The sequence below is a fragment of the Lynx rufus genome, unplaced genomic scaffold, assembly GCF_022079265.1.
Source record: "Lynx rufus isolate CCGP_SWC_20201006 ecotype Redwood Valley unplaced genomic scaffold, mLynRuf1.p SCAF_3, whole genome shotgun sequence".
Lineage (NCBI taxonomy): Eukaryota > Metazoa > Chordata > Mammalia > Carnivora > Felidae > Lynx > Lynx rufus.
Genome location: NW_025814845.1, coordinates 167,700,793 through 167,724,676, shown reverse-complemented (window position 1 = coordinate 167,724,676; position 23,884 = coordinate 167,700,793). Strand labels below are relative to the sequence as shown.

General features: G+C 53.1%; 1 protein-coding gene across 1 annotated transcript; it reads right to left on the bottom strand.

Moving 5' to 3' along the window:
• Positions 1–2,790: 2,790 nt before the first annotated feature.
• RHOBTB2 (Rho related BTB domain containing 2) lies at positions 2,791–19,794 on the bottom strand. Its single transcript, XM_047091870.1, has 10 exons — positions 19,261–19,794; positions 15,030–15,231; positions 14,250–14,353; positions 13,566–13,751; positions 11,916–12,937; positions 11,490–11,608; positions 9,687–9,837; positions 6,121–6,209; positions 5,196–5,301; positions 2,791–3,889 (listed from the first exon to the last, which is right to left on the bottom strand). The coding sequence occupies exons 2-10, from the start codon at positions 15,219–15,221 to the stop codon at positions 3,672–3,674; spliced, it is 2,187 nt and encodes a 728-aa protein (XP_046947826.1). The 5' UTR covers positions 15,222–15,231; positions 19,261–19,794; the 3' UTR covers positions 2,791–3,671.
• Positions 19,795–23,884: the final 4,090 nt, after the last annotated feature.

The window sequence follows — 23,884 nt, the reverse complement described above, 5'->3', positions numbered from 1 at the left end:
CTACAAGATGTGTATCTTCCGTTTTTATATTTTTGTATAGATTTATATGAGCATAAAGAACCTTTTGAAATGTACTCATTAGTTGGATTACCCAAGTCACCTGAATGGGAGGAGGCCACCATGAAATGAGGAGGAATACAAAGGGGGAAGATGAAAAAGCCCACTTCTAGGGATGGCACTGGTGGGTTCGGTGCTCCCTCATACCCAGTTAGCGCTTTCCAGGATTAGACAACCAGAAACTTCTAAAGTGCCCACTCTTTTCAACATGATACTTTTGTGGCTGTATGAGTATTTATGTTATTGCTAGGCAGATGTTTCCAAGTAAGGAGAGTGAGGGGAAGTGGTATCCACGTGTAGCCCTGTGTTTGGGTGCTCCCAAACACACTGAGGGCAGTCAGGCGTGGGCCTCCTCACCTATGGATGGGGTGGGGGCAGGGGATGGGTTAGATCTGAGTGGCAAATAGGTTCTATGTCATGTGTCACTGCACATCACAGGAGTAACCCTTCAGCCCCATTTTCCTTCTCTAGTCCTTCCAGCATATCTATATTCCAGTCGTGGCGGGATGATGTTATAGAGGTCATGCTCGGGGCTCTTGTTTTTTTCCATCTCAAAGGTCTGTGTGTCCCCAGACTGGTATGGCTGGACCCAAACTGGAATCGCCTGAACGTCTGGGTACTTTCAGGGTCTCGGTGTTCTAGTAGAGTTCTGTGGGGGCACAACCCTCACGGCCTTGCTGTTTGTCTCTCTCCCACTTCCTTCCAGAGGCCCCGCCCTGTCCCTTCCCTTTCCTGGAAGACACGAGTGTTTCCTGCCTCTGCTGTCCCTTCTGTGTGGGGCACTGTATCTTCAGGAGGAGCCAGGAATCTTTGTCAGTCAAGGTTCAGCTCACCTGTCCCTTTCCCAAGAGGACTTGAGCGCCCATCCAAAGGATTAGCCTCATCAGTGTTTGTCATGCTTACTCATTTAAGGTAAGCTGCGTCAGAGGACGAAGCCGATCCAGTCCAAATGGCACTTGGCGCTCAATAGGCACTTGATACGTGTTTCATTAGTGATTGGTGTTCTTTCGTGCTTCTCTCCAGTGGAAGGTGCCACCTTTGAAGAGGTTGTTGGACAATATCAAACAATACAAGGAAGGCCATTAGGTACAAAATACTCATGTATTTATGAATTCATGACCAAATTAAATATGAAACCTTATATAAAAAGAGGTGTGTGTGTTTTTTCTCCCCCACCCTCCCAGTCTCCACTAAAGCAGCTTTGAGTGACACAAGTACAGGGGTGTGTTCTTGTGACTTGCCCTTCCTGTCTCCCGGGGGGACTGGAATTAAGCCCCTCCTCCCTCCCTTCCCCCTGGGAGGACACTAGCCCTGGTCTGGCTCCCCCAAGCCTCCCCAGGTGGCATCTCTGGCTTGCCCCTGGGCCTGCTGGGTTCCCACAGAGCAGCTAGGAAGAGGCAGCGGGTCCCTGAGGGGTGAGCCCACCCTGGTTGCTGGGGTGGTCCTGTGGCTCCTCTGCTGTGGGCTTCCTGCACCTCCTGGGCCACCCTGACTTTCCCTCCCCTTGGCCTTCCTGCATCCTCATCAGTGGGCCACACTGCTCAGCCCTGCAAGCTCGCAGACACCCATTTCCCCTCCCCTCGGACGTGAGGTCTCTGTCCTCCCTCTCATCAAGAGTTCCTGGGAGGCCCCGGGCCCCACCTCTGGCTCCCTTCTCCAAGAGCCAAGGTGCAGAGTTGCACCCCCCTTGCACACTCCCTCCTGCCCCTGCTCATTGGCTCATCAAGTCAACCTCGCCCTGAAGCCAAGGGTGAGAACTCAGCAGGCAGGAGCACAGGTCTGGCTTGCCAGCCAGCCAGCCTAGAGAAGGGGAGGCAGCCACGGCTCTGGAGAAGTCTGCAGCTCAGACAACAGAGGTCACGGCCACTCCAGACCTGCCACGTCCTGCTCCTTCTCCTGATGACTTACCATCAGATCTCTAGGTCTTGGCACCACAAAGCTGTTGCAGGCTTTTCCTCGGTTTCTGGGTTTGCTTGATCCCAGACCTAAAGCCAGGGTCTTGCTGGTGGAGCCCACCCCAGGGTTCCACCCATCATCAGCGGGACTCTGGCTTTTAAGTCTAAAAATGGTGTGGGGGGTGAAATATGGGTCAGGATCACAAAATAGGGAGAGGTCAATTGTGGCCCAGCTTTTCCCCATGGAGCTGCAAGCTGCTGTCTTAACCCCCACAATCCTCCAGTCTTGCCCCTCTCTTCCTGGGACTGACCTTGCTTTGCCCCCTCCTTCCCTTTTACCCCAAACCACTGCTAAGTGAGGTTATGTCCTATGCTCCTTCATTACAGGGACTCCTATTCTCCAAGTTGGTGTCCTTTCCCCTGACCTTTGACCCCCAACGCATTCACATCCTGTGAAGTCACTCTCTGAAGTCGAGGGGGATAACTGATTCTCAAGATGGGCAAAGTAGGGGTCCAATGCCACGTTTGAGCCCTGAGACCACCCCGCCCCTGCCCCTGAAGCCTCAATCCCAGCATGTTAAGTCAGAACTTCTGCTGTCCTCTGAGCAAGCCTGCAGGGCCAGGGCATCCTCAGTCACAGCCGGTGACAAGTCCTTGCCTGACAGGCACTGAATCAATTCCACAACCTAAACTTCTATGTCATCAAACATGGAGGCCCCTGTGCGTAAGCTATACAGGATCTTCTTGTATTTTTCTTCCTTTGAGGGAATAGAGAGGCTAAAGTGTTTTGGTGGGTGGTGATTTTGTTGTTGTTTGGGGGTTTGTTTTTTTGTTTTTGCTAATTTGGCCCCACCGTGCTAAGAAGCCATGCTAACCAGAGGCAGGAGGAGGAGCCCAGGAGAGCCTGGGGTTGCTGCGCCCAGACCCCACCACCCACATTCTCCTCTCCCCCTGTCCCAGCTGTTTCCTTTGGCTCCCACCTCAGGATCTGAGTGGGGAGGGATGGGGGAGGGAGAAGTTTCCCACTGCACCAAGAGGCACGGCTCTGAGGCCTGAAGCTCTGAACAGTCTCTGCCATCCTTTATCAGGCCCAGACGCCTACCGCCTAGGGAGGGCGGGATGGCTGCAGAGTGCAAGCCTTCCACCTGTGGCCTCGGCAGCTGCACCCCAGGATGTGGAAGCCTGGAGTTGGGCTGAAGGCTTAATTTCTACCCTGACTTCTCCAGTGAGGATCTGAGTAGGCGCCATGCGGAAATGCCCACAAAACATCTGCAACCCTCAGGTCCATTGATGGAAAAAAGTGGCCAAGAGAGACAGGACCTTCCCTGCGCGCTGCCGCGTCCTGGGAGGGGGCCACCTCCGCAGACCAAGACACATAGCCTCATGGCCAGGAGAGTTTCGCTCGGGTGCCAGCGTTCTCCAACCCAGAGTCAGATGCCAGAGCTCTCCATTCCTTCCCTGCTCTCCCCACCTCCCAGCAATCGTCCGCCTCCTGCCCTGTTTGGAACTGGAGACCCCCGCAGGGGTCCCTGTCCTGATCCACAAGGCCCCCCTCCTCTCTTGCTGAGCTGTGTTGGCTGGTGAGAACAGCCCTGCCCTTAGGGTCCTGGTTACGCGGGTCCCCTTGTCCCTGGGAGGTGGAGGGGGCGATGCAGAAGAGCAGAGGGGCGAAGGCGAGTGGGGAGAACAGCAGCGGGATCAGGAGAGGGTGGCAGCGTCTCAGACCACAGCCGAGGAGGAAGATGGGGACGACGAGGAGGCCGCAGAAGAGGACGGTGAGGACGGACTGTTCCAGAACAGCCACCGCCGCTTGGGCTGCCGTTTCAGGTGGAGATAGTCCTCCTTCTCACGTTCCTTCCGTGCCCGCTGGTAGTGATCTTCTTCCTTTAGGTACCAGACAGGCGGCCACCGGTGCTTCTCAAAATACTCCTGGTTTTCTGGAGCAGAACAGTAGGGCCGTAGTTAGAGGGCAGGAGAAGGGGAGAGAGGAGGGCTGGGGCATGGAGGGTGTCCAAGGGATGCCCGCAGCGGCCCCCACACTGCCATGGGGACTTGCAGCGGCCCCCATCCAGGTATCAAGCCCTGCCTTCAGAGCCCCCGGTGCAGGTGCAGGGCTTCCTGAAGAAAGTCAATGCCAGCAGTGGGGCCGACAGCGTTGGGAAAAGGTCCTTCCACTATGCTGCACTTTAAAGGCAGAGGGCACACCCAGATGGGCTTCACATGCCCTGGCAATGAACTAGGCTGGGACGGAGCATGAGGAGGGAGGAGGGCAGCAGGGTGCTGGGCATGGCACAGGCAGTTGGTGGAGCTGGGTTCTGAGGGAAGCATCGGGAGGGAGGGCTGCAGGAGTACAAAGAGGGTCAGCCTTTAAAGGAAAGGCTAGGCTGAGGGGTTCAGACTGATCCTGGAAGGCGTGAGGGGGCATGCAAGGTTTAGACCAGGGCAGTGATGTGGTTGGAGCTGTGCCCTACACAGAAAATGCCACAAGGGTGCAAAGGAGAGACCAAGGGTAGGAGGACGGGAGGGTGCAGGGACAGCCTGGCAGCAGGGAGGAGGGCACCACAGCGTGGAGGGTGCCCAGTGGAGACCTGAAGAAATGGCTGGCAGGAACCTGGGGAGGCCAAAACATCTCTCCCCGGGGCTCGGGCAATTCCTTTCAGGCGCCAGGACTTCGAGACATTCATTAAGCAGAGGTAGGACCGCAGGGACCTCAGAGGATACCAGGACCTGTGTTGTCCAAGCTGTGCCCTTTCTAAGTTGTGAAATCAACGTGGTGGGTCATGAGCAGCATTTAAAAACAATTTGTATAGTTTTTTATATGTGTACCAGCTCCCAGCATAAAATGCATTTCTTATTGTGGAGTCTTGTCTGAAAAATACCAACTCTGGAAAAAAAAAAAATCAAGTCTGAAATACCAAAATACCAAAACAACTAAAAAACACACAAAAAAACCCAAGTCTGAAAAACACCAAAAGTCCAACACCCTCTTTGTACTCGTGAGAAATAGAAGCCCAGAGAAGTTAAGTGAATTGCTCGACGTCCCCAGCTGCCCTGCCCTTTGCCTGGGCTTCCCTCTGCTTGGCTGGATACACCTTTGCAGGCTGCTCCCCACCCGCAAGGTCAAGTTCAGCCCAAGGATCTTTGGCAGCCGTCAGATGCCCTCGGGTCGAGTCAGAGATCTGGACCCAGGTTGAAGCCCCTTCAGCAGACGGGTGGAGCAAAGGTCCTGTGGGAGATGCTTACCTGGGGACATGGCCTTCATGTCTCGCGGGAACTTGCGGCACACGTTGTTGTAATTGGTGCAGATGTGGTGAAGACACCAGTCGGCCAACTGGTACGCACAGTGGAACTGGGGATAAACAGGAGAGCATCTGTGCTGGAACCCCAGGGCAGGGTCTGCACAGACACCTAGTGCTGTCTTCAGAGCCACGGCTTTGGTGTAGACAGGCAATGGCCCTGCAGTTGTAAAGGGCCCATCTCGAGAGGCAAACCCACGCAAAAGTGTAAGAAAACATTTACTTTGCTCTTTGGCACCACCACCACCATCACGTCACCTCTGTCCTGCCCCCAGCATCCGGGACATCCACAGCTGTGTGTGGTGCCTTCCTACCGCGTCCGTCCTCCTTAGATCCCACCCCAGAGATGCCCCCCTCCTCCCGTCAGGGACCAAAGCAGTCTCCACTAAGGTGTAGACACCCAGGCTTAGAGAGCTGACCTTCCCAGCTGCATCTAAATGCCTCAGAGCCACAACTCCAACCTCATCAACTAACTTCTGGTGGTAGAATTCCTACACTCAGAGGGCCGATGCGGGAGATTTCGCTTGTTTGCATGGGGATGAGGAGGTGGGCAGCTAATATTAGAGGAAGGGTCCTCAATGACCGAAGGCAGGCTGAAACCACGTCTACACGCGAGACTGGGCTTCCTTCCCCTGCCTTATGGTTGTACGATGCCTCAGTCCCTTCCCGCCATGGCCAGCCTCTCCTCTCGGCATGTCAGAGTGTATCCTCTTGCAGGAAGGATGAGACGGGCTCTGCCGAATCAGGGAACCAAGTCTAAAAATGGGCTCCCTTCCTGCCCACCGCCTCCCAGGCTTCCCCAGTCGCTGCCAATGAGCATACAGAGCCCAGAGTCAAGAATGTTGGAGAGATCCCTTCCCCAGCCGTCATACCTGAGCCAGTTCGAGGAACACAAGGACATCTCCATCAATGTCCACCATCATCTGAGTTGCTTCCATCAGCCCGGTCACTGTGTACTGCTCTGTGACACACACAGCCAGGAATTAGCCGAACCACATGAATGGATATGTACTCATTTATACCCCCCGGCAGGGACCCCACTGCAGGGCAAAGAGAGATGAGGCCAGGTGGAAGTCCCAACAGGCCGAGAAAGGCCATAGCCAATTTAAGTCTGCTCCCACCAGTGAGGAAATTGGGATTACAGCAAGACTTTCCCAGTGCAGTGGGGATGGGGAGTGAAGGTGGATGTCAGGATCACGTAAGAGAATTGTTCAAACTACGTATGTCTCACCCAGTAGTCTGATATATGTAGGGTAAAAGCCCCCAGTGGAACCAGCCATTGACACGGACGGGAGACGGCAGTAAGTCTCAGAGTTCTCTCTTTTGCCAAGAACTACAAATTAGAACTATGGATTAAACCTAAGTGTTTGTATTAATTTAGATTTTAGAACAAATTGTGTACTAACCTTACATTTTATGTTAAAACATTTACATTGAAAAAGTAAACACTCTTAATCCTGAAGTTTAACTGTATCAGTATAGACTCATGAGGTATCTTTAAAATATACTTCCCAGCTCAGTCCATGGAAAAAAACCTAGAAACAAGAGCTCGAAATGATACATTGGTAATGGGCATCCCTCATGCACAGATTATAGCCTGGAAATACCATTTCCTATAAGAAGCAGACTTCTTAGAGAAATGGCTGATTCCAGGTCCAGGGCAGGAAATGTACAAAACGAACCTGGAACATCTTGTCATTCCACATAACCAGAAAGCTCACTCCGATGCCAACTTGAAGAGATCCCTGCTGGCAAAAGGTGCGGTGCAGTACTTTAGCGTTAATAAAGTAACTGCAATTATTTGAAACCGATCAAGTACATTCAAATCTAAAAGCTGGTAGTAATCCTTCAAAATAAAAACTAACGGGGCACTCTCCAAAGGTGATGGGAACCAAATGTATCTTGAAATCTGGTCAGTGAAGAGGAAACAGTCAAACATACACCTGCCCCTCCTGTATGAAACCATACTACTCGGTAAACAAAAAGTAGGAGGGAAGCTTCTCTCCTTTTAGAAGGATTCCAACAGATAAAGAAGGAATGCCTGAATTGGAATATTACCATTTCACAACACCTAATAAATCAGCAGACCCATTGACACTCAGTGGCTGCTAACATCGCAAAAAGAGAGAAAGCTTCTTGATGAGAAACAGAAATGGGGCACCTGGCTGGCTCAGTCAGTGGAGCATGTGACTCTTGATCTTGGGGTTGTGAGTTCGAACGCCACGTTGGGTGTAGAGATTACTTAAAAATAAAATCTTAACAAACAGACAAAACAAAAACAACCTATGAAGTAGTCTTAGCAAAAGAAAATTGAATACGAATCTGATCTAGCCTGTAGAACAAATGACCAATCAGTGAAATCTAGATTTTCTAGAACATCAGTGGGCTTTTCCCAATAGATAAGTTGCAAGGAGGGAAAAAAATCATGGACAAGGAACCTCTAGATTAGAAGAAACTTAAAAGGCATATAAAAAATAAGACCATGCTATAGTGTTTAAGGGTGCACACTTAGAAGATAAAACTATGAAGAGTAAGGCAGTGAGGCCATAAAAAGTACCCTACAAAAGACTAATAGGTAAAGTGTTACTCCTGAGGAGGGAGAAGGACCCGGCACTCGGGTGGACAGGCAGGGGGCTTCTGCTGTGGCTGGCAAGGGCCTAGCTCCTGATATGGGTCATTTGAGTCTATAATAATTCATGAAGCTAAACATATAGTTCATGTATTTGTGTTATACTGAACAATAAGAAGTTTTAAGCTTGAATTAATAACTTCATAGAAAGCATACCTCATGAAACATAAAGCATCACCAACTGTACCACATTCAACACTTGCTGCTAATCCGTGACAAGTACATACACAACACATGCTTGTATGTTTTGTAGTGTTTATGGGCCATTTCCCAGGACGAGTCATTCAACGGTATTTTCTACAAGCCTTTCCATGTGGCAGTGCAGTGTAATATTTTTGATGGCTCACTTGTTTCTGATTGCCCACCATGATAAGGCAAACTTACAGAAATATCTTTATACATATTTTGCCTTTGGGTCATTTCTTTGGAGATAGTCTTTCAAAAAAGTTGAATTACTCGGTCCAAGAGTTCGGGAGCTGTCTGTGCTCTGTGAAGACCACACCTCTTTTCACAGGCAGTCCTGGTGGACTTACTGTTTCAGCTGTGATCTTTAGAAGCCTCTCTCTTGCTCCCCACCCGAAAGCCCTCTGTGTCTCCAACTAGGCTCCCAACTAACATTCCAATTCTTTTTTTTTTTTTTTTAACGTTTATTTATCATTGAGAGACAGAGAGAGACAGACCATGAGCAGGGGAGGGGCAGAGAGAGAGGGAGACACAGAATCTGAAGCAGGCTCCAGGCTCTGAACTGTCAGCACAGAGCCCGATGTGGGGCTCAAACTCACGAACCGCGAGATCATGACCTGAGCCGAAGTCGGACGCTTAACCGACTGAGCCACCCAGGCGCCCCTAACATTCCAATTCTGATCGGCGACTTCTTCCTTCTTCCTACGACCAAGCCCCATCTTATTTATAACTAATTTCTCATCACGGTTTTGCTGTTTTCCTCATCTGTAAGTCCCAGTCTTCATCACCTGTACAGTGCCCCAGCAGCTCTAATGCTAGGTCCTTCCCTTAGTCTCAGCTCAATATCTTAGGCCCTACTCTCTGCCCCCTGACCTGCCCAAGAACATGAACCCCGATATCAACACCAGCACAGGCACCAACACCAACACCAACACAGCACAAATGCCAGTTCCAACCTCAACGGGAGCCTTCTGCCTGCTTGCATCACTGGCCCCAGACCCCCTTCATCTGGACCATTCCTGTCCTGCAGCCCCTGGGCCCCCAACAGCCTGCTGCTCAGTGTCCCTGTTGCCTCAGGCCCTGCTCCATCCCGAGGACCTCTGCATTTGGCCTTCTCTAAAAGCTGAGCTCTCATGGTCTTTTCAAGGAACTAGGCAGGTCAATGTTTATTGTCTGTTTCTGGAAGAAGAACCAGAAAGCGAAGGTGGAAGAGAAGGAGGAGGAAGAGAAGAAGGAAGAGAAGAGAAAAGAAAGAAGGCAGAGGAGGAGGAGAAGGACCCAAGAGGGGATGGGGAGTGAGGAACTGCGTTCTATTCCTCTTGACTTGAGCTTGCCAGAGTGAGATCCAGCTGGGAGAACACCAGGCGCTGTCATCTACCGGAGACAAGATGGTTGGGCCCAAAACCCTTCGCGGAGAGCCTACAACGTGACACCACCAAGCACGTCTCTCTCACTTCTTTACATCTGTGTCCTCTCCAAACCCCAATACACATCGACATATTTCACTGGGTGTAAACACATTCCCTTGGTGCTAGCAGCCTGTCCCTTGGGAGGAGACAGGTGAGAGAAGAAATAATGACTTCTGGGGGTTTCCCTGGCTTCTCCCCCAGGGAGATCCTCGCGTACCTGTGAGGGCAACCAAGTGTGGCAGGCAGAGGCGGTTGGCCAAGATGATGAGCTTCATGTCGTCCAGGTCGGGACTGGAGGTGAACATGCCCGTGTAGAGGTATTCCAGCACTGCCCTCATGCAGCTCTTGCTCGTGTAAGGAAACACCACCTGCAGGGGGAAGGAAGACAGAGAGCCTCAGTGAGGTCCAGCTTTTGGGAAGGAGGAACTCAGGTCTGAGAAACTCAAAAGGCCCTGGTCCTCGCGGGCCGGGCTCCCCCAGGCTGGCCAGCCATCCCGCCGCTGCCCCTGTACCGACTCGGGAAGCCCTCAAAGGCCTGCATCCCAGAGCAAAACCCTGCACGGAGCCCATGTGCTGACAGCACCAGTGAGCAGGGCTCTGACAGCTTTTAACGGGACCTAGATTCTCACTGGCATGCTTCCAAAGCCATGCTGGCTTGGAAGGTGTTTGAAGGAATCCTTCCTTTCACCTGAACCCACACCCCAGCCCCTCCTGGCCTTGCAGAGGGCAGTGCGAGTGGGATCGGCTTCTCTCTGGCTGCCTGAAGAGGCTGCTTTGGGCCCCTGGGATCTCTTCAGAGCAGTGCTGCAACAAAAACTGCTTTCTCATCAGGCACAAGTCTCCCCAGGCGGCGTGCAAATCGTCTGGAGCTTTGAAGCTGCTTCTATGGTACCCAGAAGTGCGCAGGGCTGGCCGCCCCTGGGGCTCCGGGGAGCGCCTGGTCTCACACTCACAGAAGCCAATCCCACTCACACTTCAAGGTTCAGAGACCAACTCACATCTCAATCCCTCCACTTAGCCTTCCGGAAGGGCTTCCTTCCCAGAAATGTTAAGAAATTCCTATTCTGTGTCACAGGACGCTATGCTGTGTTAGTCCTAGTGCAGTCTTTCGCTCAAGTGTTTGGTGAGCTCTACTGAGGGACTAGTGTGGATGGGGGGGGGGGTGGGGACGATTTGGCGCAAGTGCAAGACCCAGTCCCCACACTTGAAAGAAATCCCAGACCAGTCGAGAAAACTGTGTGGATACTCCGAACCTCGTGCGGTTGCACAAACTTGTACCTTGTTAACTGCGAGGCTGAGTGATGGACAATTAACGGTACGGGAGCTTAAAGAAAATAGAGAAGGGGCGCCTGGGTGGCTGAGTCGGTGAAGCATCCAACTTTGGCTCAGGTCATGATCTCACCGTTTGTGAGTTCGAGCCCCACATGGGCTCTCTGCTGTCAAGACGGAGCCTGCTTCAGTTTCTCTGTCCCCCCCTCTCTCTGCCCCTCCCCTGCTCTCTCACACGCGTGCTCTCTCCCTCTTCTCTCTCAAAAATAAAAAAATAAACCTTAAAAAAAATAATGGATTCATTTTAGGACACACAGAACTTTTTCCAGTTGGTTCATATGTGTTAGGGAGAAAGCAAAATACAATGTATAGAGCCAAGGAATTGGAAGTCTCAAAGTCCGAACCTCTCCTTTCTACTTATGTAACTTTGTACCACACACTGAACTCCTCAAGGGCCTCACTTTCCCTATAAAGTGGGAACACTATGCCATATGTGTGAGGTGATACAGGAGATAATGTATCAAAAGTGCCTTCTAAACCACAGAGTGAAGATGTTACTATAATTCCCTAATATATCGTAAAATCCTTGGCTATGGGAATCATCTCATCACAAACGTCTCTGGAGTTGGTCACTCAGCGGTTAGCAAGCACACAGTCGGTGCCGAAGAAAGTACCAATAAATAGCAGCTGCCTCAGGTGCGAAGTGTGTAGGTCTGGCTCTCCCTCCCACCCAGTCCCATCCTGGCCTTACCTCCCTGGTGGAACTCTCCACAAATGGCCCCCCAAACATGGCAGCCATCCAGTCACAGCTGGAAATCAACAGGGGCTTATGGGCGCTGATGGTGCCATCATCCAGGATGAAAGTCACATCTGTCCAGGAGGAGAAGAGGCATCACGTGAGGATGTGGTGAAAGAATGTGGGACAACCAACCCCAAAGATTGCCACCGTGCCCAGACAACCCACTTCCTTCCGAAGCCACGGCTGTAGAGTGCTACGTGACCAAGCTCTCAGGCTTAGGGGACTAGGCTTCAGGAGCAGAGCCACCACAGCTCCAGGACATCAGCAGCTGAGATGAATGACTCAGAATGCTAATCAGACCAACCTGGACTCTTGAGAAGGCAAACTGGAGGGAACTTCCCTGCCTTCTGGAAGTCAGTTCCTAAGCACAATCCGTACCTGAGAAGGTGCCCTTTGCCAAGCACTCCTTAACCCGGTTGGTCCGACGGACATGGAAGGCCTTAGTGATCTCTTGGTTCATGAAGGCCTCATTGTTGAGAATGTTGGCCACCATCATGCGTAAATCAAAGACCTCAAGCAGTTCAGCAATGTGGGCGATGTGCATGAGGTCCCGCTCGTTCTCATCCAGCTCCCCGGTGTACAGGTACTTGAGAACAGCCCGGAAGGGCCCCGGCTGGATGGAGTTGTCCATTTTTACCACCACCATCAGCCGGGATTTGTAGGTCAGAGGATCTTCAGCCATCTCTTCCTGGATGCTCACAAAAGCTCGGCTCCAGGAAGACAGTACTCGACCCCTCCCTGGAAGATACCCTGTTCCATTGCCCCGCAAGATCCCATCGCTGGTTGAGGCGCGGAGCCCAGCAGGACCCGAGCCCCCGCCCTCCTCCACGCTCTCGCATACGTCAAAGCTGGCCGCCCGAAGCAGGAAGTCCCGGCCATGGTGGTGGTGGTGGTGATGGTGGTAGTGGTGATCAGGATGACCCCGGTGGTCCTCTGGGCGGGGGGCCCCTGGCCCCGAGGGGCCCCCCAGCTCCCCCTCACTCAGGTCCATGAGGAACAGGTCGTAGAACTTGGAGGAGGAGGTGGAGAGGTAGATCTTGTGGGCAAAGATGCGCACCCGCTCCTGCAGCACCAGTATGACATCCGCGCACAGCGGGTCCTCCAGGAGGTGGGCGGGGCACTCCTCGCTGCTGGAGGGGGGATCTGGCACCACGATGATGGGGGGAGGCGGCTTGGGAGGCAAGAAGGGCGCCTGCAGCAGAGGCCGCTGCACATTGCGGAGGTGGGATTTCCAGAACTGCAGGTGCCGGCGGGAGATGAGTGCGGCGCGGATGGCGTTGTCAAAGACGTCCTTGATGCCGAACTGGGCCACCACGCTGGTCTCGTAGTAGGGGATGCCCAGCTCCTTGGCTACCTCCCGACCCTTCTCTGGGGGAAGGATCTCATTGGGCTTGATGGGCCTGGGAGGTTCAAGAAGGAAAACTAAACATGTTGGTGGGGGAAGAGAGGAGGGGCGGGGCAGGGAGAGGCAGCTCTCCAGAGCCTGCCTGTTCTCCAGGGGGCTGGAGATTCTCTACACAAGATCTGTCTCTGCCCCACTCCTGCCCTTTCCTCCTCTGTCTAGTCAAATCTTACTAGTCCTTCAAGTCCCCTTCCAATCCCCTCTTCTTGCAGGAAGGCTTCCGTACTTCTGCCAGAGCCCCCGTCCCACCCGCTGCCAGAAACTTCTGGCAATGAGCATGCAATGTTCCACATTGGTTTTTAACATGTTCAAACATCAAGTTCATCTCTCAGCATGATCATAAGTCCCTTTCATGCAAAGACTACCTCTTTTTCACCTTCTCTCCCATAGTGCTTAGCCCAGTATTACCCACACAAGGTATAAGAGATGAATGAATAAATGAATGGATGGATGAATGAATGAATAAATGAATGGGAACTCTTTCTGGCCCCCTATATGGCTTGCTTCAAACGGAGGGTAAGGTGTGAGGCTGAGTGGATTCCATCAGAGCTGAACAGGGAGCCATGGAGATGCACCCCCTCCCTCTGTCTTCCTCTTCCCCCTCCCTGGGCACCCACACCCCTCACCTAGCCAAGGGTCGCCTGGCCCTATTGACGGCCTCCAGGTCAGCATAGCGCAGGTCCAGCTGGCAGCCCACCAAGATGACAGGTGCTCGGGGGCAGAAGTGCTTGATTTCTGGGTACCACATGGTCTTGACATGGTGGAGGGAATTGGGGTTGGCAATGGAGAAGCACAGAACCACCACATCGGATCTGGGGGCGGCAGAGTGAGGTTATGGGTAGAGAAAGCTAGTGGTAGGTTACCTGCTCCTGGAAAAAGGGAGAACGCACAACCCACCCCACCGCTATGCTACAGTCCCACATCTGCCATATGTATCTGCTCACATGACTTTACACAGAATGCTTAGCATTTTAGAGCTTTCAAAAACCCTCGTTTTGACCTCACAGCTATCTTACAGTTTAGAAATTACCATTTCACAAACCATGGCTGAGAAAATCATTTAGAACAGTTCCCCTAATTGCTCATAGTCACAGAGCTGATAGGTAGCAGGGCTCAGAGTCTAACCTGGCCTCCTGACTCCAAACCCAGCTCCTTCCACCACCCCGGGCTGCCTCCCCTGTGAGGGTTTGCCATGCTGTTTTCTCTGCTCCCTCCTCCCAGGTTAAATTTCACAGTGTTGCTCCCTCCTTGGGAAAGCAGAGAAAACCTACCCACTTGGCTTCCTGTAGGCAACCAGAGGCCTTACCTACCTCCCATAAGCAAAGCGGCGGTCTTTGTGGTGGTCTCCAAAGGTGTCCCAGAGGCGGAGGGAGACGCTGACATCATCTACCACATCTCTGGAGCGTTCCAGGACCTGTGGGGTGGGCCAGGGGAGAGGAGTGGGAATCGAGGGCAATAGTTCTAGGGGCCCCCACAAGTCAGCTCAGGCTGGTGCCAACTCAGCCCTGAGGGTCCCAGACAGCATGGGGGTGGAGGGACAGAGCTAATACCTCTGTCTGTGTGTCCTGCCCAGCACTATATCCAGGGGCCACCTCTGCAGACTCAATGGCAAGAGCGGCCTCTAAGCCGGCCAGCCGGGAAGGGACTCTAAGAGGGCCGACTGTCATGGTGTGGAAGGGGGCCTGCCCCGTTCCCAGCTTTAGCTGCAAATAACAAGCCTCTGATTTTAGTCTTGGCCAACAGCTTCTCTCTTCCTCTCTGCCCTCAGCCCTCCAACGCCTCCCTCCCCTCAGTGCTCCCCATTACTGGGGGCTGTGATTATACAAGATGCTGCGTCCCAGGCAAAGCTTGGGTCTTAGGCACCAGCCTGGCCACACAAACCCCAGATGGTTAAGGATCCCTTCGCTGGGGTGGGCTCACCTCAGACCTTTCTCCAGGGGCTCCTTCCTCTTCAGCTGCCTCCACCCCATCCCCGGGGGCCTCCGTGAGCTGAGCACAGGCCCGGCCGAGTTTGGAGACACTGAGCCATGGTTTGGGAAGAAGCCCAGATACGCAGGGTGGGACCCCCAGCCAAGTGGTTGCAGCCTTACCTCCTGGCACACCCGATACTGGTCGATGGCCCAAACCGTGGGCACATGGGTGGCAAGCAGCTGGTACTGGGTGAGCGTGGCATTGCAGGCCCGGGCACAGATGAGCCTGGTCTTGCCCACCGCGTTGTCTCCCACCACAACGCACTTGATGGTCTCTACGTTTGGCCTTTCATAATCCATGTCAGAATCCATTAATTGGGACCTGAGGAACAGGAGCATAGTGGTCAAGGTGGCTCCACACACCAGCCCCCTGAGGGCCAGGGCCAGCGGCTCTCCTCAGCCGGGAGCGGCCCCTCTGCCAGCATTTGAGCAGAGAGGGAGAGAAAGGAGCAGGCAGCCATCTGGGCAATAGTTCTGTGGGGCCTAAGAAACGGGGGGCCCATTCAGGCCTAGAGGAGTGGTTCCACCACATGAACCACTGGTCTGCCTCCTGTTGCCACCATCCTCCCGCTGGGCTCCTGGCTGGGGGAGGCCTGTGAGAGAACCCTAGGCAGAACCTGCCTCGGGCCTGTCCCCACTCTCCCAGGAAGAGGAGAGTCCGCCTGGGAAGCGCACTCATCATCCGCTCTCCTCCTCTAGGCAGCAGAACAACAAACAGCTGAGAGAGGCAGAGTCCCGGCCAGGTCCCCACCCCTTCCCAGCATGCCTGAGGGTAGGGCCACTTTAAAATTTAATGGACTTGTCAAAGCTGGGTGGCAGCTCTCCTGGCCTCCACTTTTGCCTGTCTCCCTCCCTGGTGGTAGATTTTCAAACCCTGGCTTGTCTGTGGCTCCCCTTCAACGCTAGTCCTCAGCCTCTTTCAGGGAGATGCCAGAGTTTTTCTTCCCAGTCCCTCTGGGTTGGAGAGGCTCCTGGACGCACCTGGGCAGCCCGTGGGCCTCCCCTCCCCTCCTCTGGGCCTGTCATGTTGCCTGGATGGCTCGCACGGCTGCAGGCCCAGTTTTGAGATGGCAGAGGGGATAAACATGGGCGTGTGACTGTATACTCCATGGTCAGGGGGCCTGGCCACCCGTACTCAGGTGTGCCCTGTAAGCACCTGCAGGCAGCCTCAGGGAAAGGGAGATACGCCCCCTTCCACACTCCCCATTCCTAGAGAGGAGGGCTCTCAGGCTGGAAGCCCCCAGACAGCTGGTGCTCCTGGAAGGGTGCTCGCTCAGTTGGCTGCATGGGTGATGGGACTGCTGGGAGACTCAGAGGACCAGAAACTTGGACCGGAATGTCCAAGCAAATGCTTGCCTCGGTTTCCTTCTGTGTTGGGCACAGAGGGAGGGCTTATCCACCCACAGAGAGGGATGGCTCAAATTAACAAACAGAATGCCCTTTGGTAGTTGAAGTGTCATATCAGTGTTTAAAAGCTGTCACCAGGAAGGGCCCCTCAGCTTGAGGGCTTAGGGGGCTTTGGGTGGCAGTCGCCCAGTGGTATCTACTCTCCTGAAAGGGGAGAGGGGAGGGGGATGGGGTTGGGCAAGGCAGGCATTATTAGGAAACTCAGTTTCACCTAGGTCACTGGCCTGCTCACAGTCCCTGGGTGCACGAAGTCAGCCGGGGGCTGGAGCACACTGGAGGACTCCTTCCTAGGCCAAGGAAGGCTGAGCTCATAAGAGTCCTGGAGGCAGTCCAGGTGCCCTCACTGCTGAGCCATCCAGCAAGAGAGCAAGGCCACCAGCAGCAACAAAGCAGCTCCATTCCTGCCGGGCTGTAACTGGATGCCAGCCTGCAGGAATGCAGAACTGAAATATCCAAGTAACGATGGCAACTGGATTTGCGCGAGTAGATACATCTCAGCAACCTAAGCAAAAAGTGCAGCAAGGACTTTTCAATGAGACAAGCACCCCCTCCTTCTTGGAATTTTACAGGAACTGGACTCTAAACAACAAGGGGTCTCCATGCAGTCCCTCCCCGCTCTCCAGAGCAGGATTCCTCCTGCCTCCTCTACCCACCTCACCCTCCTCAGGGGCAGCCGTTATTCTAACCACCACCTTGCCTCCGCCCTGCTCTCTCCTGAGCTGAGGACCAGGAACCCCACTTTGATGGTTCCTGGTCTCAAGTCAGACAACTGGGAAGGAATCATCCGGGCTGTAGTTTCTGTTCCATAAATTGAAGAACAAAACTGACCGAATCCCAAATACAAATACGATTAGCTGTAGGAGACTAAAACCCACTAGCCCATAGAACTTCCTTCTCAAATTTAGGTTCTGATGGCATGTGGGTGTGTAAGCAGAAGGGGGGATGGGGAGGCATGGAAGAGGGGCATCAGTTCTTCAATTCAGGAGCATCTGGAAGGCGAGGAGGGTGCCAGAACACCAGCAGAGCAATGCAAGTTCAAAATCAGAGAGTTTATGATAAAAATACCCCTGCACACCTCATGCACCTCGAGGGTTAAGTAGGGGACAGCCAACCAACAAGTAGGAGAGGAACACTGCTGTGAGTTTAGACAGCAGACCTGCTGGGTGCTACTCAGGCTGGACAGCCTCTCCTCATCCCTTCTTCAGCCGCTCTGCAGCCTTCCCCGCTTGTCCTTGGACCTCCTCCTTATTTTTACCATTTTCACCCACTCCACCCCTGTCCTGACTGCGGGACTTCATTTCTAGGAAACTTCATACCTAGGAAAGGGCAAATCACTTCACTTCTCTAGGCATCAGTCTGCCCTTCTGGAAAATGGGTATGAGGGCTTTGGAAGAAAGTTTCCCAAATCGTGGTGAATTCGTGCCAAGAGAGTCTGGGCAGAAAGGAGGTATTTGTCTTCTTACGTAATCTGGTATTATATAATGCTAGATTACATATCTATATATGTAATTCTCTCTCTTTTTAAGATACAGACTGGCCCAATTAAGCCAGCAGACAAAACTCTTAGTCGAATCAGGCCCGTCTTAAAGGCGGATCCTGCACTGGAGACAGCATGCCAAAGCCACCAGTAATGTAATTTTTTTTGCTCTAGAATATTGCTACTTTACTGTACCATTGCTGATGTATGATGATACAACCCATTCAATGAGCTTCTCAATTTCCGTTTCCCTGGCACTCTCCTTCAATGACTCTAGACTTTTCCACATCCTCATTCTTTCCGAGCCTCTAGACTAACCACCATAAACTATGGCTTCCTTGCCATCCAGCCCTGGGTATCACAACCCCCAATTCATTCCTCTCCTTCAGTGATCCCAGAATCACATAGATACTCCCTCCCCACCCTGTCCCATGATCCCTGTCCCTCTCTCCACAAACAGCCTCCTATCCACTGTTCTCCTAGATCTTTGTACTCAGGCCAGGCCAAAAGGCAAGGTGTGCTCAGATTAGCTACAACCCTCAGCGGCTCCCAGTCCCACCCCCACACCCCTACACACACTCTTTGCAGAGCCCAGAAAAGCCCCCCTTTCCCTCCCACAGCTGATAGGAGGCTTGTTCATCTGTAGCTGCCCTAGTCTGGTTGTCAAGGAAACAACAGAATCTCCCTGGGAGCCTGGCTTGTCTCCTAGCAACCAATATCCCACATCCTGCATCTTACAAAATGCAAAAGGGAGGAATATCCTGAAAATGAAGGTAAAAATCGAGGAGGATGGATAGGAAGGGAGAATCGGGAAGAGAAGACCAGAGAGGGTGGCCTTGGAATTAAAAGAGGCTGCCAGTGGGTTGCTGACATTGTAATATCGGGAAAGGTGGGGAGATGAATCCCTCCTGCAGATCCAATGGGCAGCAAGACTCAAAGGGATCTTGAATGATCGTATTAACAAAAAATGCAAACCTAAACACATGAAAAAGCCTTCTCAGACATCAACAAACAACGCTAAGCATCTCTCCCATAGTTTGCCAGAACTCTGATGCACAGACTGCAATGGAGTTGGGTTGAAAGAAACATGTCCGGAACGGCGAGCAAAACATCCAAATTCCATTGGTTTTTAACAGAAACATTTCCACCACTCTGGACCTTTTTTCCTGACACGCTGCTCTGCACACACACACGAAATAAAAATAATTTATTTTAAAAATGGGGAGAGGGGAAGGCCACGACACGCCAAGGCAATCAAGTCATCCGCCTTTCCCTAGAAAAGCCCGGAAAAGGTTAGTCCCACGCCCCCCGAGACCCCAACAGCCAAAGCTATACCGAAGGGGAGAAGGGGAGCGGAGGGAATGTCAGAAGGGAAGCAGATAGGGCCGGGAGGGCACAGGAGGGCGAAGCGGCGCGTTTCCAGGTAGCTTGCAACCCGGCCATAACAGAAATTAATCATTTACTTACACCACTACATGTGACGGGGTAATTTCTAGTGTAAGGAACACATCTCTTCCTGCTAAGCACGCTCATTTTAGTGAAATGTCTGGGGGTCACTCCGCGCGTGCAAGTTAGGACGATGCCGGCGCCGCCGCCGCCGCGCTGCTGCTGCTGCTGCTGCTGCTGCTGCTGCTGCTGCTGCTGCTGCTACAGGCTCCGGGCCCGGGTCGCGCTAGATCAGAAACTCTGACAGAGCAGCCCAGGCCGGACGGCGGGCCGGGAGCGGCCGCGCGCGCGGCACTGCAGCCATTGCCTCTTCCGGATCAGCATCTCCCCGCGCCCCGGGCGCCCAATGTCATGGAGGCACGCCGGAGTGGGCTGTGCGCGGCCGCTCAGACCTCGGGCGGTTGGGCCGCGCCGCCGCCGCGGGTCCTCTGGCTGCGGAGGCTGGAAGCGACGCGCAGTTGACGAGAGGGGCGAGGCCGCCGCCGCTACGCGCCCGGCCCGCTCCGAAGGCGCGGCCGCGAAGACGCCTAGCGCTGCAGTCCCGGGGACCGCTCACGACCTCCTTTTTTCATTCACAAAAAAAGGAAAGGGAAAAAAAAAAAAAAGAAAGGGAGGAAGAGAAGGCGGAAAAAAATCGCACCCAGGGCGACGGCCGTGACAGGCTCCGCCCACCGCGGAGCTCGGTTGGTGGAAAGGGGTCTGGGGGCGGGGAGGGGGCGGGGAAAGAAGGGGATTGGGTGCCCTGCGGCCCCGCCCCCGGCCCCGCCCCGCGGGGCCTCTCTCTCCCTCCCGCCCTCCCTCCCTTCCCCCCGCCCGGAGGCACGCGGCTGGGAGGGTCTCGGCTCACCACCGGTGGCGGTCTCCTCCCTCTACCTGGCAAGGGGCAATACCTCGCTGGACTCCCACGGGGTTTTCCCCTTTCCTCCGGGAGGCTGACAAAGAACTCTGAGACGCATCTTAGCCCTGGAAGGGATGCCGGTTAGGGAAGGGGAACTTGACATATTTTCCTTGTCCCTTAAACCCAGGCCTCCACCCCTTGCCCCTGGGGAGAGGAACACAGCGTTTCCATACAGGCCCTACTCTGGCTTGAGAGTTTTCCTGGCACTTGAGGGCCTTCCTCCCTTGATCACCACCGTGCAGCTAAAGCCTGTGCCTCCGAGTGCTGTGGCACATGAGTTTTAGAGTGGGTCACTGTATCGCCTGTATCTTTTCCCATCGAGATCTTCTCCTCCTCTTCAGCAGTCTCTGCTTCCATCCCACCCCCATCCTATTGCCACCTAGAGTTTACCAGTATCTTCTGACCTCTTAAAAGAAATGCCATGAAGACACTAGCCCCAGAGAAGTGCCTAAGACACCTTTGAGTTCTCCGTCTCGATTTACTCCTCTGTAAAACAAAGAGATTATAAGGGGTGACATCTGTAATATGAGCAGTCCCCAAAGGAAGTTTATATGTTCAAGGCTGGTTTGATTATGATGATCTTGACTACTGGTAATTACAGCAGCCAGCTCAGTCCAGTTTGATCCATCTTGTCATAACCTCTGGACAATTTTTAAAGTCGAGACTGACATGCCTCCCACCTAACCCCCTCCAACTTGTGCTCTGAGAATGCAAATCCACTTTAATACTAGTTTATGCAAGATATGATCAGGAAGAGAAATCCATTGCCAAAAAAAAAAAGCCGAATAAAACATGAATTTTGTATTCTCTGAAGCATGCTTTCCATCCATGAATGCATATAATTGGAAGCAGCCCATTAAGGTATTTGTGATAAATGTGCTTTCTGGCCTGGTCCATGTTCATTCAATAAGTGCCTGATTGGTGGGGGATGCTACCCCTGCTCCTTCTGAATCCACCCAGAGCTGGAGAAGAGGTTAAGAATGACTGAGGGTGCCGCTTGACCCCTCTAGTGAGGATACAGTCTCCATACGAACAGAAAGTATTGGTTGGAATACACGCGTTGGAAAGAAACTTAACCATGTACAGGTGTGTTCTTCCCACATGTTTGGCATTGAAGAGCCTCAGCCCATCTTCTGTGTGCTAGAGGTCCCTGCCCCAGAGGACAGCCTAGCATGACATCTCTGTGTGGGTGCCACAGAGGCCATGGCCTCTCCCACTGACACCCGCTTGCCCCCACCCAGCTCCAGAGCGCCAGCCTGTTGGCTTCACGTTTCACACAACACAGAAGGAAAACAGAACTGCCCTCTGCCCGAAACCATGGGCGCCTAGGCCTGCCTCTGTGGAGCCAATGCCTCCTCCCTCTTTGGGAAAAGAGCCAGCTGAGCCTGCGAACGCCCCTGCCCAACCGGGCTACCCTGTGGGGGTTCAAAGGTGTAAGGCTGGCCAAATGAAATTGCACCCCCTGTTCCCATTTGGCAAACTGCCTCAGGCAGAGCCAGGGTCTCCCGCTGAGGGACAACAACTTAATTCCCTGTCTTGCTTTTTGCACACAATCTTCTTTCTCAGCTTTTCTTGAAATGAGAGTCCTCCCTGATAGCATCACCTCTCCGGCATTCCCAGTCAGAGCCTCCTCCAACATCCCTTCCCTCACCAAAGCCCTCTTGTGACTCCTTCTTCCCAGTGACGTAAACCCCTTGAGCCTGTCCCCACAAGGCACCCTCTCCAACTAGCCCCATAACCACCCTCCTCAAGGACATCACGAGCTGCCATTTTCTGAAGCTGGTGAGCAGGAGGCCCAGTCTGGGGAGAACACTCTCCTTCTTGGTTCTCAAGAAGGCACCCATGCAGCAGGCTCTCAGCCAACGCCACAAGCCCTCCTCTCTCTGTGGCTCTGAAGCGCCTCTTCAGTGCCAGCCCAAGCTCTGCAGACCCTGCTTGGTGCGTCCTCCTCCACCCTGCACGTTCCATTTGTTTCACAGGCAGCTCCAGCCTTTCTACGGTTTGTAGGCTACTGGTCTCTCTTCTCTCTACTCTCTCCTGGAACACTCAACCCTCTGCAAAGCCCACCCCACAGGCCTTCTGACATAAAATCTGCCCCCCTCCCCAGCAGTGTGCAGTCTGGGCCACATGGCATTGCCACCCTGTGTTTGGGACCAGCTGAGAGCAAAAACAGAGGCATCTCAACATGCAGAGCTGGTCAGGGTGAATGAGCCAAATCTGGAAAGTCTAGAGTCTCTCAGCCTCCTTGCCCAGGGCTCAGGGGACACCACCAGGTACTCACAAGAGACAGAACCCTTCTGCACCTTTGCTCAAACAGTTCTCTCAGCCTGAACACTGTTCTCCTTCCCATCCCTCCACCTGGATAATGCTTACTCATCCTTCAAGCCTCAGCCTAGATGTCACTTCTTCCAGAAAGCCTACCATGAATACTCCCTAAAAGTCTGCAAGGTTCCCTCCCCTTCTTCTGTGCTCCCCTAATAATACCAATCACAATGTTCTATCATTGGGTCTCTCTCTCTCCCTCACAGTACTGAGAACTGTTTAGAGAAGGGACCATGCTTGTTCAAGAGCTTCCTTCTTGCTGGTCTGGCAACTAGTATGTAATAGGAACTCAAAAATGCTTGATGGAGGGGCGCCTGGGTGGCGCAGTCGGTTAAGCGTCCGACTTCAGCCAGGTCACGATCTCGCGGTCCGTGAGTTCGAGCCCCGCGTCGGGCTCTGGGCTGATGGCTCAGAGCCTGGAGCCTGTTTCTGATTCTGTGTCTCCCTCTCTCTCTGCCCCTCGCCCGTTCATGCTCTGTCTCTCTCTGTCCCCAAAAAAATAAATAAACGTTGAAAAAAAAAATTAAAAAAAAAAATGCTTGATGGATGAACGAATGTTTGGGCGGGGAACCTGATGAGGAGGAACTTGACACCACCCAGTGGCTACTCACATGCTGTCCAGAGAGGTCTTCCACAGCTTGTACTGGCCTTGTCTTTGGGTAGCCATTGCTCTGTGTTCCCTCCGGGCTCCTGCCTGGGCTGGACAGAAGTGAATGGGGCAGCCCAGGGGAAGACTGTGAGAGAAGTAATAAATAGCTGTAAGTTACCCAAAGTAGTGCCCAGGTCAGTCAGCCCAAAACAGAGGATCTACTCAGGGCAGGAGTGTGGCTCCTTCTGTTCAGGCCCACTGGGCTAAGACACTCAGCCTGGAGGCCAAGACAGAGGCCACCCCAGGGAATCAAGAGGCTCCTTGAGGGACAAGAACTGGGTTCATGGTCCATCCCATGCTGCGCATTCTGAACTGGTTTTGGTGATTTGAAAAGAGCAGTCCGTTGTCCACTAGGAGGCCTGGATTCTGTCCTCACACAGCTATGCGACGTTAGACAGTTGCCTCCTGTCTCTGAATCTGTTTTCTCATGTACAAGGGTTGGGTCAGGTTCATCCAGCAATGATATCTAATAAGGGCTCCTAGCATGGAAGACCTATGTTTTATTAGCCATCCTTCTTCCTGAAGAAGCTCCTGACCCAAATTGGATTCAGCAAAATATCAGCTGATGGCCACAAAGGCTTAGAACGGAAGAGGGAAATATTTGGGGGCGGAGCGAGGAGGGAGGAATTGGAAACATAGTAAGAGGCAGCGATTCCCACTTTCAGCTTCCTTAAATGGTCAGTCACAATCTTGGGAACAGTTCAGCCAAAGAAAATTCTAGAATTTTAGGAGAGATAAGGAATAATCTAGGGAGGGCTTGGAGAGGCCAGTTGGAT